The sequence below is a fragment of the Thamnophis sirtalis genome, unplaced genomic scaffold, assembly GCF_051295495.1.
Source record: "Thamnophis sirtalis isolate CommonGarterSnake01/CBP01778 unplaced genomic scaffold, rThaSir2_p1.2 scaffold_7, whole genome shotgun sequence".
Taxonomy (NCBI): Eukaryota; Metazoa; Chordata; class Lepidosauria; order Squamata; family Natricidae; genus Thamnophis; species Thamnophis sirtalis.
In genome coordinates, this window is record NW_028261387.1 from 94,413,974 (window position 1) to 94,428,850 (window position 14,877).

General features: G+C 45.2%; 1 protein-coding gene across 1 annotated transcript in view; it reads left to right on the forward strand.

The window, feature by feature from the left end:
• The first annotated feature begins 1,255 nt into the window (after nucleotides 1–1,255).
• The window catches only part of LOC148044786 (transcription factor 15-like), a 16,323-nt gene continuing 2,701 nt past the window's right edge, over nucleotides 1,256–14,877 (forward strand). Inside the window, exon 1 of the mRNA XM_087720887.1 lies at nucleotides 1,256–1,750. Coding sequence (XP_087577013.1) covers nucleotides 1,277–1,750 — 474 coding nt within the window. The 5' untranslated portion in view covers nucleotides 1,256–1,276. The remainder of the gene's footprint in view (nucleotides 1,751–14,877) is intronic.

Below are 14,877 nucleotides of genomic sequence, written 5' to 3' on the forward strand. Positions count from 1 at the left end.
GTTGGTTTTGTTTTTAACATGTTGACTTTGTCTCGTTTTCCCCCTTTCCCTTGTCTTTTGTGAGCCGCCCGGAGTCCTGCGGGAGTGGGCGGCATACAAGACAAATAAATAAATAAATAAATAAATCTCCCTCTCTCTCTCCCCCCCCTCTCTCTCCTATCTATCTATCTATCTATCTATCTATCTATCTATCTATCATCTATCTATCTATCTATCATCTATCTATCTATCTATCTATCTATCTATCATCTATCTATCTATCTATCTATCTATCTATCATCTATCTATCATCTATCTATCTATCATCTATCTATCATCTATCTATCTATCTATCTATCTATCTATCTATCTATCTATCTATCTATCATCTATCTATCTATCTATCTATCATCTATCTATCTATCTATCTATCTATCTATCTATCTATCATCTATCTATCATCTATCTATCTATCTATCTATCATCTATCTATCTATCTATCTATCTATCTATCATCTATCTATCTATCTATCTATCTATCTATCTATCTATCTATCTATCTATCTATCTATCTATCTATCTAAAGAACAGTTACAAGAACTGGGCCGGGCTAGTCTAATGAAGAGAAGAACCAGGGGAGACAGGATACCATCTTCCAATATTTGAGGGGCTGCCACAGAGAGGAAGGAGGTCAAGCTTTCCCAAAGTACCCAAAGGCCGGACAAGGAATAATAATGGATGGAAACAAGGAGAGATTCAACCTAGAAATAAGGAGGAATTTCCTGACGGTGAGACCAATCAACCCATGGAACAGAAGTTGCCTTCAGAAGGTGTGGGAGCTTCATCCCTGGAGGCTTTCAAGAAGAGACTCGACTGCCATCTGTTTTAAACGGTGTAGGGTCTCCTGCTTGGGGAAGTTGGACTAAATGACCTCCAAGCTCCCTTCCAACCTTCTCCATCTGTATCCCTACGAGGCGTCTCGCCCGGGCGCGCCTGTCAAAGTCACCCGCCACGTGCGCCGCCCCAGCTCCGACTCAACTGCAAGCGAGGTTTTTCAATTTCCGAGACCGCAGCATCGGCGCCTCCTTATTGGCCTGCCGGGAGGATGCCGGAGCTGCCCATTGGCCGGTCGGGATTCTGGGCCGGGCTCCCGACTCCGCCCACCGCTATAAATACCGAGGGAGGTCCGCGGATCCCCGCACTGCTGGCTCGGCGTGCGGAGCATCGGTTCTCTCTGTTGCGTCCTGCTGCGGTTCGGACGTCCTTTTTCGGGGGGGGCGGGGGGCTCAGTCCAGCCATGGCCTTCACCGTGCTGGGCCCGGTGGCCGCCCACGTGCTGTACCCGGAGCTGCGCCTGCTGTCGGAGGAGGACGAGGAGGAGGAGACCCGGAGCGAGAGCGACGCCTCGGATCGCTCCTACGGCTGCTGCGAGAGCCGTCGCAAGAGCGGGCGGCCGGTCGTGGTGGTGAAGCAGCGGCAGGCGGCCAACGCCCGCGAGCGCGACCGCACCCAGAGCGTCAACACGGCCTTCACCGCCCTGCGCACCCTCATCCCCACCGAGCCGGTGGACCGCAAGCTCTCCAAGATCGAGACCCTCCGCCTGGCCTCCAGCTACATCTCGCACCTGGCCAACGTGCTGCTGCTGGGCGAGGGCTGCCAGGACGGGCAGCCTTGCTTCCGAGCCCTCCGCGGGGCCAAGGGCGAAGGGGGCGCGGGCGGGCCGCCCCCGCGCACCATCTGCACCTTCTGCCTGAGCAACCAGCGCAAAGGGGTGAGTGGCGCGCTCTGTGCATGCTCGGGGGCTGCTTTTTGCTCGCTTGGCTTTCGCGGCTGGAAGGGTAGCCGGCTTGCTTCCAGTTTTCCCCAGTGACAGCCCCCGCGAAGCGGTGGGGTGGGAGATGGGGGTGCTGGAAGAGAGGAACTGGCTCCCAGCTGCCCCTCCCCAGCCCTAAGGAGCTTGGCGGCTGGGTGGGATTCGAACCTGCGTCTTTAGAGTTCTAGTTCTGCACCTGGCCCTTAGAATAAGCCCCCCCACCCAGGAGTTGCCGATATGATGGGCATTTGGTCCTTCTCTTCTTCCTTCCTTCCTTCTCCCTCCCTCTCTTTCCTATTCTCCCTTTTTTTTCTTTCTCATTTTTCTCTGTCTCTCTCCTCCCTTCCTCTTTCTCTCTCTTTTTGTTTTCTTTTTCTCTTTCCAATTTGTCTCATTTCCTTCCTTACCTCCTCCTTTCTTTCGCTGTCACTCTCATTTTTTCTCCTTTTTTTCTATCTCTAGTTCTGTATTCTTCCCTTTTCTCGTTTTCCTTCCTTCATCTCCTCCTCCCTCCCTCTCTTCCTCCCTTTCCTTTTCTCCGTCTCTGTTTCTCCACCCTCCTTTCCTCTTTCTTCCTCTTTGTTTTTTCTTTTTCTTTCTCCACTTTTTCTCTCTCTAGTTTTCTTTCCTCCTTTCTTTTCGCTATCACTCTCACTTTTTTCTCCCTTTTTCTATTTCTCCTCTATTCTTCCCTTGTCTCATTTTCCTTTCCTTCCTTCTGCCCTCCCTCCCTCCCTCTCTTCTTCCCTCCCTTTCTCTCTTTCACACTTTCTTTTTCCCTGTCTCTATTTCGCCATCCTCCCTTCCTCTTTCTTTCTTTTTGTTTTTTTTATTTCTCTCTCTCTAGGTTTCTTCCCTCTCTCCTCCTTTCTTTCACTATCACTCTCCCTTTTTCTCCCTTTTTTCTATCTCTATTTCTCCTCTATCTTTCCCTTGTCTCATTTTCCTTCCTTCCTTCCACCCTCCCTTCCTTCCTCCCTCTCTTCTTTCCTCCCTTTCTCTCTTTCACACTTTCTTTTTCTTTGTCTCTATTTCTCCACCCTCCCTCTTTCTCTCTTTTTGTTTTTTCTCTCTCCCCCTTTTCTCTGTCTTGTTGTCTTCCCTTCCTCTTTCTCTCTTATTATCTCTCTCTTTTTCTTTTCTCTCTCTCCCTTTTTTCTCTCTCTATTTATCTTCCATCCTTCCCTTTTCTCTCCTCCCTCCCTCCCTCCCTTCCCAGTCAGCAGGCTAACTGTAACTAACCATAATAACAAAACAATCGAAGTCCTTATTTTGCCTCTGCTTCTTTGGCCTTCTGTCCCTGGCTTGGGGACATCCTAAAACGGACTAGCAGAAGTGAGAATTAATGGAGAGGAAAGGGGGATTCTGGACCATGTACAGAAAGTCGGTTTCCTGTCGTTCAGCCATGGGTACAAAAATTCAATTGTTTATCTATTTGACTTCGTTGGCTGCCCAATTCCAATGGACACTGAGCAGCCTGCAAAAGTGCAAAAAAACAGATATAACATCAAACCAAATGGAGTAAAATAACCTTATAGAACACATAATAAGGTAAAGGTACAGGTTCCCCTCGCACATCTGTGCCAGTCGTTCCCGACTCTAGCGGGCGGTGCTCATCTCCATTTCAAAGCCGAAGAGCCAGCGCTGTCCGAAGACGTCTCCGTGGTCATGTGGCCGGCATGACTCAATGCCGAAGGCGCATGGAACGCTGTTCCCTTCCCACCAAAGGCGGTTCCTATTTTTCTACTTGCATTTTTTACGTGCTTTCGAACTGCTAGGTTGGCAGAAGCTGGGACAAGTCACAGGAGCTCACATGACATGATAAACATGACTTTGAATCCATGAAATGGATACGAATACAAGGGAATATTAGGAGAGGCAGGCTGGTGCGCTTATGCGCGCCCCCTTTATGTGCACCTCTTAGGAATGGGGTGAGGTCAACAGTAAGTCTAAGGTGAAAGCTTTCGGGGTTTGAGGAAGAAACCACAGAGCCGGGTAGAGCATTCCAGGCGTTGACCACTCTGTTGCTGAAGTCGTATTTTCTGCAATCGAGTTTGGAGCGGTTTACCTTGAGTTTGTATCTATTGTGTGCTTGTGTATTGTTGTATTTAAAACTAAATAGGGGGCGCAAGCAGGGGTGGGTTCTTGCCAGTTCTAACTCTTCTATAGAAGAGGTTCCACAAATCTACAGTGCCGTTTAGAACCGGTTCCAGCTCCCTCACCGTGCCCATCTGCACATCATCAAGATGAAGAGGGAAAGGAGGAATTCTGGGAGTTGAAGTCCACAAGTCTTAAAGCTGTCAAGTTTGAACACCCTTGGGGGTTTTTTTCCCTAAAGGGTTAGGGGTGCAAGGGTCTTGTAACTTGACAGCTTTAAGACTTGCACACTTCAATGCCAGAGTTCCTGAGCCAACATGACTGGAGGAGGAATTCTGGGAGTTGAAGTCCACAAGTCTTAAAGCTCTCAAGTTTGAACACCCCTGGGGTTTTTTTCCCCTAAAGGGTTAGAGGTGCGAGGGTCTTGTAACTTGACAGCTTTAAGACTTGCCTGCTTCAAATGCCAGAGTTCCTGAGCCACCATTTTGGTTGCTAAGCAAGAGCGTTGTTAAGTGAGTTTCACCACATTTTACAAGTTGGCCACGCCCACCCAGTCACATGGCTGGCAAGCCACTCCCACCTAGTCACATGGCTGGCAAGCCACGCCCACAAAGCAGGCCACACCTACAGAAGAGGTTCTAAAAAGTTTTGAAACCCATCACTGGGCGCAACTCACAAATGAGGGATAAAACTCTTATTTTCTGTAACAAGCAAACCGTGAACAGCATTATTGATAATCTTTAAAAAAGAAACCTACAAATTTCTCACTAGGCATGTAGCCTACAGTGGCCTGGGGTGACTCCTAGACCCCACAATTGTGAATCATGAGTTATGTCTGAAATCTCTGAAAAGACAATAAATTAGAAGTGGCTGCTAAAATAATTCATATTTCTTTTTTGGTAGATACAAGTGTGGCTGGAACTTTGATTAGATCCCCATTAGGAATTACTGCATCTAGTTTTGATCGCTACGATGTAAAAAAAATGTGGAGACTCTAGAAAGAGGGCAGAGAAGAGCAACAAAGAGCATTAGGAGACTGGAGGCTCAAACATATGAAGAACGGTTGCAGGAACTGGGTATGTCTAGTTTAATGAAAAGATGGACCAGGGGAGACAGGATAGCAGTCTTCCAATATCTCAGAGGCTGCCACAAAGAAAAGGGAGTCAAACTATTCTCCAAAGCACCTGAGGGTAGAACAAGAAGCAATGGGTGGAAACTAATCAAGGAGAGAAGCAACTTAGAACTGAGGAGAAATTTCCTGACAGTGAGAACCATTAATCAGTGGAACAGAAGTTGCCTCCAGAAGTTGTGAATGCCCCAACACTGGAAGTCTTTAAGAAGATGCTGGATAGCCATTTGTCTGAAACGGTACAGGGTTTCCTGCCTAGGCAGGGGGTTAGACTAGAAGACCTCCAAGGTCCCTTCCAACTCTGCTATTCTAAAGTAATTTAGATGCAACCTCGCCTGCCAAATATTTTAGTCGGTAGAGCCCTGACCGAAATTGGGATGCAAATTCCATTCCCACATGCCAAACTAAGGAAGGGTTGGGTGGATCCGATGTGGGTGTAGGAAGAGGTAGGTTGGATATGCCAGAAAAAATAATAATAACAATAGTTGTTAATCTGATGTGTGGTAAGAAAGAAAAATGTGCGAAGGGAGTTTGCTTTGGAATTTGCAAAGAACGTTGGCTGGTGGGCATGGAGTTTATTTTGTTTGAATGTATACAAGGAAAAAGAGGGGGAAAGCATAAACTTTTGGGGCGTACATATTATCGTTAACTAAAACCAGACGACCCCCCCCCCTCAAAATGCCAGAGGACGATGCACGAAGCCATCATAACTGGAAAAAAGTGTGATTTCACTTAGTTACTTCAGCCACAAACTGACAGCTTAACTACCTCAAAAGTCTAGACTAGAATTTGCAACGAAGGTCCGAAAGTGGGAAATATTTAAAAAATATTTTGATTCCCCCCCCCCTATCTGGACCCCAAGTGAGGGAGCAGAGCCTTAACTGGTTTGTTTATTTGTTTATTTTAAATGTATCCTGTCTTTGCTATTTGTACAAAGCAGTAGAGATATCTAACAAGCCTCCTCCTTTCCATTTTCCCCCACAACCTTGTGAGGTGGGTAGGATTAAGACAGAATGACTGGCCCAAAGTCACTCAGCCACCTTTCATGGCTAAGGCAGGACTGGAACTCACCGCCTCCTAGTGATTAGTTGTCTTTAAAAGGCTTCCTTTATTTACTTCCGTAATCATTGGCTCTTCACTTTTCTGGATGTAATCATTCAAGCTGTGTTTTTCTTCTTCCACAGTCTGTTTTACTTGTAGGAGTCCTCACCACCCTCTGCTCTTGGTAGATATAATCGGTCAACATCACTTTTAGGGTGCAAAGCATGATTCATTGTCAGAAGCTTCCTTGCTTTTCTGTCCAAATTGTCCAACTCCATCTGGGTCCAGTCAATTATTCCTGCAGAGTATCGGATCGCAGGTATAGCCCAGGTATTTATGGCTTTTATGATGTTTCCTCCACTCAATTTGGACTTTAATATCTTGCGAATTCGTCGAATGTACTTGGCTGAAGTTAATTCCTTGACTTTATTATGCATTAAGTCAGAGGCCTCTAAAATCCCCAAGTACTTGTAGCCTTCTTGTGCTTTTACTGCCTTTCTCATTTCTTCATTCTCAAGTTCAATTCCATCATCTTCTATGACCTTGCCTGCTTTGTTTGCCATTGTTGCACATTTGTCAATTCCAAACTGCATACCAATGTCTTGGCTAAATTCTTTTGTGCTTTCAATTAATACATTCAGTTCAGCTTTCGTTTTACCAAACAGCTTCCAATCATCCATGTACACCAAGTGCGAAATTTTCAGTCCTTTCTTTGCAAGTTCGTATCCACAGTTCATCTTCTTCTTCAAAACGATTGTCAGTGGTAGCATTGAGAGTATAAAAAGTAGGGGTGAAAGGGAATCGCCCTGGAAAAATGCCTCGTTTAAATTCAACTTTCACCCGGTACTTCTTCATTAGCGATAAGCTTCGTTTTTCCAGAGGTTCATTGAAGTTTCCATGAATTTTTGTACGTTGCTGCTGATGACGAAGATTTTCAGGCCTTTCTTGATCCAGCTGGTGCGGAACTGAATCAAATGCTTTCTTATAGTCTATCCGAGCCATGAACAGGTTGGTTCTATTTTTTTCTATTGTTATATGATGTTATCTATGTAATAAAAAAATAAAATTATTATAACAGGTTGGTTCGTCTTTTCTTTGAATTCTTTAGAATTAGGCTTGTCAATCAGCAGTTGGTCCTTCAATCCTCTTGAATTTTTACAGCATCTTTTCTGTTCTACAGGAAGAAATTCATTCGTCCAGTTTTTTTGCTTTTTCACTTTTTCTTCCAGTAGCTTGTCAGCTCCATGCCCTGGTTGCCTAGCAGTGGGAGCTGTGCCCTATAGCTCATTATTTATTTATTTATTTATTTATTTATTTATTTATGTTGTTGTTGTTATTATCATTATTATTATTGTTATGTGGTTAACCTTTGGTGAGATTCACAGCCTTTGGGGCTGGTTGGTAGCTCAACCAGTTTTTTTTTGTGGCAAATTTGTTGTTAAAAATGTAGTCCTGTGATTGTGCGACGTTAAAAATGGCCGCGATTGTGGTCCCGTTGCCGAGTGCCCAGTTACGGGGACTACAGGTTCGAGGTTCGAGGTTCATTTTATTTATATGCCGCCCTATTCCCAGCGGGACTCAGGGCGGCGCACAAACCCAAGGAGGGGAAGGGAAACACAAAAACTACAACAAAAAGTACAGGGCATTTAAAACAACCAACAGCCACTATCTATTTATCATTCTATCATTTTATCTATCTGTCTATCATCTCTCTCTCTCTCTCTCTCTCTTCTATCTCTCTATCTGTCTACCTGTCTATCATCTACTATCTATCTATCTATCTATCTATCTATCTATCTATCTATCTATCTATCTATCTATCTATCTATCTAGGACATGGTGGCTCAGCGGCTAAGACACTGAGCTTGTCGATCAGAAAGGTCGGGAGTTCGGCGGTTCGAATCCCTAGCGCCGCCTAACAGAGTGAGCTCCCGTGACTTGTCCCAGCTTTTGCCAACCTAGCAATTCGAAAGCATGTTAAAAAATGCAAATAGAAAAATAGGAACCACCTTTGGTGGGAAGGGAACAGCGTTCCGTGCACCTTTGGCATTGAGTCATGCCGGCCACATGACCACGGAGACGTCTTCGGACAGCGCTGGCTCTTCGGCTTTGAAACGGAGATGAGCACCGCTCCCTAGAGTCGGGAATGACTAGCACATCTGCGCAAGGGGGACCTTTACTATATTTTCCACAGATTTATGGCGCTTAGGATTAAAATCCCAGGTTTAGGTGATCCTCAACTTAGAACCGCAATTAAGCCCAAAATGTACAAGGTTAAGTGAAAAATTTGCTAAGTGAATTTGTCCTATTTTACAACTTATCTCGCCCTAATGGTTAAGAGAATCCCTGCCGTTGTTAAATTAGTAGCACCGTTGTTCAGTGAATCTGGCTGGACTCTGCCGGCCAGGAGGTCGCAAAATGAGTCCTGAACACTGTGACTGTCATAAATATAAGTCCGTTGCCAAGCCGCCGAATCGTAGATCACATGACCCTGGGGAGGCTGCCATGGTCGTAAGTGTAAATAACGGTCATCCCCTCCCCAGTGGTGTCGTAACTATGAACCGTCCCTAAATGAACTGCTGTAAGTCCATCATAAATGCTGCCTTTATGATGTTGGACCTCACAGAATAGTAGTTAAAATATGAGGCTAAGTCTTTTTTTAAAAAAGGGTTGAGGTGGGATACTTGGATGGGAGACCACTCCGAAATCACAGGAAGCCGTCAGAAGTCGCCATTGTCAGTGCCGTCGTAACTTTGAACCGTCACTATATGAACTGTTGGGAGTCCGAGGACTACCTGCACAAAAATAATGAACAGTAAACCCATGGCAAAGTCAGATCCAGAGAAAAATAGAATAGAATAGAAAAAAATTGAAGGGAATGGAGTAGAATAGAAAAGAATAGAATAGCAGAGTTGGAAGGGACCTTGGAGGTCTTCTAGTCCAACCCCCTGCCTAGGCCGGAAACCTTATACCATTCCAAACAAATGGCTATCCAGCATCTTCTTAAAGACTTCCAGTGTTGGGGCATTCACAACTTCTGGAGGCAACTTCTGTTCCACTGATTAATTGTTCTAACTGTCAGGAAATTCCTCCTCCGTTCTAAGTTGCTTCCCTCCTTGATTAGTTTCCACCCAATGCTTCTTGTTCTGCCCTCAGGTGCTTTGGAGAATAGGTTGACTCCCTCTTCTTTGGGGCAACCCCTGAGATATTGGAAGGCTGCTATCATGTCTCCCCTGGTCCTTCTTTTAATATCCATCTCTAGATGGATAGAGATAGTTGATAAATACAATACAATAGCAGAGTTGGAAGGGACCTTGGAGGTCTTCTAGTCCAACCCCCTGCCTAGGCAGGAAACCCTGTACCGTTTCAGACAAATGGCTATCCAACATCTTCTTAAAGACTTCCAGGGTTGGAGCATTCACAACTTCTGGAGGCAACTTCTGTCCCACTGATTAATTGTCCTCACTGTCAGAAAATTTCTCCTCCGTTCTAAGTTGCTTCTCTCCTTGATTAGTCTCTCCTTGATATACGTAGCCTGTATATCGGTGATTGAACTAATATAGATTCAGCTTTTTGTTCTTTGGTTGAGAAGCTGTGTCTGATTTTTGTAACCCCGTGGACCATGGTCTGCCAAGCCCCCGTCCTCCACCGTCCACCCGAGTTTGCCCAAATTCCCATTCATTGCATTGAAGACCCTATCTCACTCTCTGCTGTTCCCCTCCTCTCCTTTTGCCTTCCCTCTTCCCCAACATCAGATACAGATAGATTAACAGAGTTGGAAGGGACCTTGTAGGTCATCTAGTCCAACCCCCTGCCCAAGAAGGAGACCCTGCACCCTTTCTGACAGATGGCAGTCCAGTCTCTTCTTGAAAGCCTCCAGGGATGAAGCTCCCACAACTTCCAAAGACAACTTGTGTTCCATGGGTTGATGGTTCTCACGGTCATTAAATTCCTCCTTATTTCGGGGTTGACTCTCTCCTTGGTCAGTTTCCATCCATTCTTCCTTGTCTGGCCTTCGGGTGCCTTGGAAAATAGTTGGACCCCCTCCTCTCTCTGGAAGCCCCTCAAATATTGGAAGATGTTATCCTTTCTCCCCTGGTCCTTCTCTTCACTAGACTAGCCAGGCCCAGTTCCTGCAACCTTTCATCGTATGTTTGAGCCTCCAGGCCTGCTTTGATCATCTTAGATAGATTCTGATTAGCAGAGTTGGAAGGGACCCTGTAGGTCATCTAGTCCAACCCCTAGCCCACACAGGAGACCCTACACCATTTCTGACAGATGCCAGTCCAGTTTGTTCTTGAAAGCCTCCAGTGATGAAGCCCCCACAACTTCCAAAGGCAACTTCCGTTCCATGGGTTGATTATTCTCACTGTCAGGAAATTCCTGTTTATTTCTAGGCCGAATCTCTCCTTGGTCAGTTTCCATCCATTATTCCCTGTCTGGCCTTCGGGTGCTTTGGAGAATATCTTGACCCCCCCTCCTCTCTGTGGCAGCCCCTGAAATATTGGAAGATCCCCCCCTTTCTCCCCTGGTCCTTCTCTTCACTGGACTAGCCAGGCCCAGTTCCTGCAACCGTTCTTCGTATGTTTTAACCTCCAAGGCTGCTTTGATCATCTTAGATAGAGTCAGATTAATAGATGGCATCCAATCTCTTCCTGAAAGCTTCCAGTGATGAAGCTCTCACACAAGATGATCAGAGGGCTGGAGGCTAAAACTGGCAGCTGATTCAGACAGTGAGGAGGTTGGTGAGGAACCTGGGCCAATCCTGGAGTCTGGGGAAGGCTGGGAGGAGGGCTCTGCGTCGGAGGCAGAGAGGGGGCCAGGGCCGTCTGGCAGTGATCAGGTACCTTTGGAGTTGGACATTAGTGAGGCAGAATAACAGCTGGAGCCTGTTCCCATTCCTATTATCTATTCCATTCCATTCCATTGGATTCCTGTCCTATCCTATCCTATCCTACCCTACCCTACTTCTATTGCTATTATTATTGCTATTCCCCATTCTACTCTACTCTACTCTATTCTACTCTACTCTACTCTACTGCTACTGCTACTGCTACTGCTACTGCTACTGCTACTGCTACTGCTATTGCTATTCTCTATTCTATTCCATTCCATTCCATTGGATTCCTATCCTACCCTACTTCTATTGCTATTGTTATTGCTATTCCCTATTCTATTCTTATTCCATTCCATTCCTATTATCTATTCCATTCCATTCCATTGGATTCCTATCCTATCCTATCCTACCCTACTTCTATTGCTATTGTTATTGCTATTCCCTATTCTATTCTTATTCCATTCCGTTCCTATTATCTATTCTATTCTATTCCATTCCATTCCTATCCTACCCTACCCTACCCTACTTCTATTGCTATTGCTATTCCCCATTCTATCCTACCCTATCCTACCCTACTCTACTTCTATTGCTATTCCCTATTCCCTATTCTATTCTATTGGATTCTTATCCTATCCTACCCTACCCTATCATACCCTACTGCTATTGCTATTGCTATTCCCTATTTTATTCTTATTCCATATTCTATTCTATTCCATTCCATTCCATTCCATTGGATTCTTATCCTACCCTACCCTTTTCTACTCTATTTACATAAAAGTAAATAAAATTGAATAGGGGAGTGATGAACAAGTACCAGCCCAAATACTCATTTAAATTGTTCAAGTACTCCTTAATTCTGAGAGCCCAGCCAAATAAGGCTGGAAGGTACGGGAGGAAGGAGGAAGGAAGGAAAAGAAAGGGAGGGAGGGAGGAAAGAAGGAAAGAAAAAAAGGAAGTGAGGGTGGGAGTGGGGAATTGTGATGTGAAAGGAGGAAGGAAGTAAATAAGGAAGGGAGGGAGGAAGGAAGGAAGGAAAGGAGGGAGGGAGGAAAAGGGGAGGTGGAAGGGAGGAAGAAAATAAAGAATGATAGAATATTAGGGAGGGAGGAATTTTGATGTGAAGGGAGGAAGGAAGAAAAGTAAAGAGGGAGGAAGGTATTAAAAGAAAGGAAGGGCGGGAGGAAGAAAGGAAAAAGGGAGGTGGAAGGGAGGAAGAAAAGAAAGAAGGATAGGTAGTTAGAGAGGGAAGAATTTTGATGTGAAGGGAGAAAGGAAGAAAAGTAAAGAGGGAGGAGGGTATTAAAAGAAAGGAAGGAAGGGAGGAAGAAAGGAAAAAGGGAGGTGGAAGGGAGGAAGAAAAGAAAGAAGGATAGATAGTTAGAGGGGGAAGAATTTTGATGTGAAGGGAGGAAGGAAGAAAAGTAAAGAGGGAGGAGGGTATTAAAAGAAAGGAAGGAAGGGAGGAAGAAAAGAAAGGGAGGGCGAGAAGGATAGATAATTAGGGAGGGGGGAATTTTGATAAGGGAGGAAGGGAGGAAAGACGGGAGGAAAGAAAGAAGCAAGGAAGGAAGTTCCAACCTTGTTTTCAACAGCTATAAACAAACTCACCACTTTGTTATTGCAGAAATCCCTTCAGCCCTGCGCTTCAACCCTTTCCATCAAATCCATGCTGGCTGGGGAATTCTGGGAGTTGAAGTCCGCCTGTCTTTGGCCAAGGTTGGGAAGGAGAGCTCGGAAGGAGGCTATTTTTATGCAGGGACGCTTGGGCCCAAGGCAGACTTTCACATAACCGCAATGGCATTTGCAGTGGTGTTTTTCCAGCTGTGCTCGGTTGAAAAAAAAAACAAGTGGGGGCGGAGCTTTGCAAATTGGCTCCCTCTCTTAAACCCCCCCCCAAATGGCCCCAGAAAGCCATTGGATCTCAGCATGGGAAGCAGCTGGGATCCCAGGCTGTTGTGGATTCCAACCGGCATCACCGCCGTTGCTACGGCAACCTTTGGCCAGCTCATCCTCTGGACCCAGGAAAGGCCGAGCCTCCGAATTTAGCCTGACCAGGTGGCTCAGTGGCTAAGACACTAAGCTCGCCAGTCGGCAGTTCGGGCGGTTCGAATCCCTAGTGCAGACCTCCTGCGTGAGCAATGGGGGGTTGGACTAGATGACCTCCAAGGTCCCTCTTCCAACTCTGTTATTGTTACTTGATTTCTTAGGTTCCTCTTTGGCCTCAAGCCCTTTTCCAGAGTTCAGAGCCAGGATGCCAAAATATCCATTCACACGTAGGTTCGTTTGGAGGTTTTCAATCATTCCAGATCTTTCTTGTCCCAAGAGGTGTTTTTTTTTAGTTTTATTTTTTTTTCAAAAGGCAACTTGGACTTTTGTTTTTCCTTGAAAACGTTTTGCTTCCCCTCCCTTCTTTTTTTTAAAAAAACAATTTTTATTTTTTTTTATTTTAGCAATAGCAGTTAGCAATAGCAGTTAGACTTATATACCGCTTCATAGGGCTTTCAGCCCTCTCTAAGCGGTTTACAGAGTCAGCATATATTGCCCCCAACAACAATCCGGGTCCTCATTTTACCCACCTTGAGCCTCCAGTCCCCTAATCCTCTTTGTTGCTCTTCTCTGCACTCTTTCTAGAGTCTCCACATCTTTTCTACATTGTGGTGACCAAAACTGGATGCAGTATTCCAAGTGTGGCCTTACCAAGGCATTATTAGAATAAGGCATTAACGTCAAACCTCAACTTTTTACTTTTACATGATAGTTTAAACTAGCCATTTCCATAACAACAAATCTGTCCAATTGGTAAAACCCAAAAACAAAGTTTCATTTCCCCCCTACCTTGAGCACAAAGTCCAGAAATGGTTTCCAAGTAGAAAATAAAGGAATTGTTTTCCCTTCAACAAAGCAGCCAATTTAGCCATCTCGGCTAATTTCATCAATTTTTGCAGCCATCCGTCCATGGTGGGGATTGAAATGTCCTTCCATTTCTCGGTGTAATCTTGCCTCCATCAACATATATAGCATCCAAGTTCCATTTGTCCCCCCCCCCTCAAGTCTTTTTCCATTACACCTCAAAATCTCTGTTCGAATGGACAGCCATTTGTCTGAAACAGTATAGGGTTTCCTGCCTAGGCAGGGGGTTGGACTAGAAGACCTCCAAGGTCCCTTCCAACTCTGCTATTGTATTGTATTGTATAAATTACTCAGTGATAGTCATAGCTGTACCTGTAAACACATTTTCTGAACGCAGCCTTGGGACCTTGGAGGTCTTCTAGTCCAGCCCCCTGCTCAAGCAGGACAACCTATACCATACAAGTGACTGTCCAGACTCTTCTTAAAGACCTCCAGTGATGGAGCATTCACAACTTCTGGGTGGCAAGCTGTTCCATTGATTAATTGTCTTCACTGTTAGGAATTTTCTCCTTAATTCCAGGTTGCTCCTCTCCTTGATTAGTTTCCATCCGTTGTTTCTTGTCTTGTCTTTTCATGCTTTGGAGCATAATCTGACCCCCTTTTCTTTGTGGCAGCCCCTCAAATAGAATCAAGATCACGTGAAGTGTTAATACCACTTTATAATGCCTTGTTAAGGCCACACTTGGAATCCTGCATTCAGTTTTGGTCACCACGATGTAGAAAAGATGTGGAGACTCTAGAAAGAGGGCAGAGAAGAGCAAGAAAGATGATTAGGGGACTGGAGGCTAAAACAGATGAAGAACAGTTGCAGGAACTGGGTAGGTCTACTTTAATGAAAAGAAGGACTAGGGGAGACATGATAGCATCTTCCAATATCTCAGGGGTTGCCACAAAGAAGAGGGAGTCAAACTATTCTCCAAGGCACCTGAGGGCAGAACAAGAAGCAATGGGTGGAAACTAATCAAGGAGAGAAGCAACTTAGAACTGAGAACAAATTTCCTGACAGTCAGAATAATTAACCAGTGGAACAGAATTTGCCTCAAGAAGTTGTGAATGCCCCAACACTGGAAG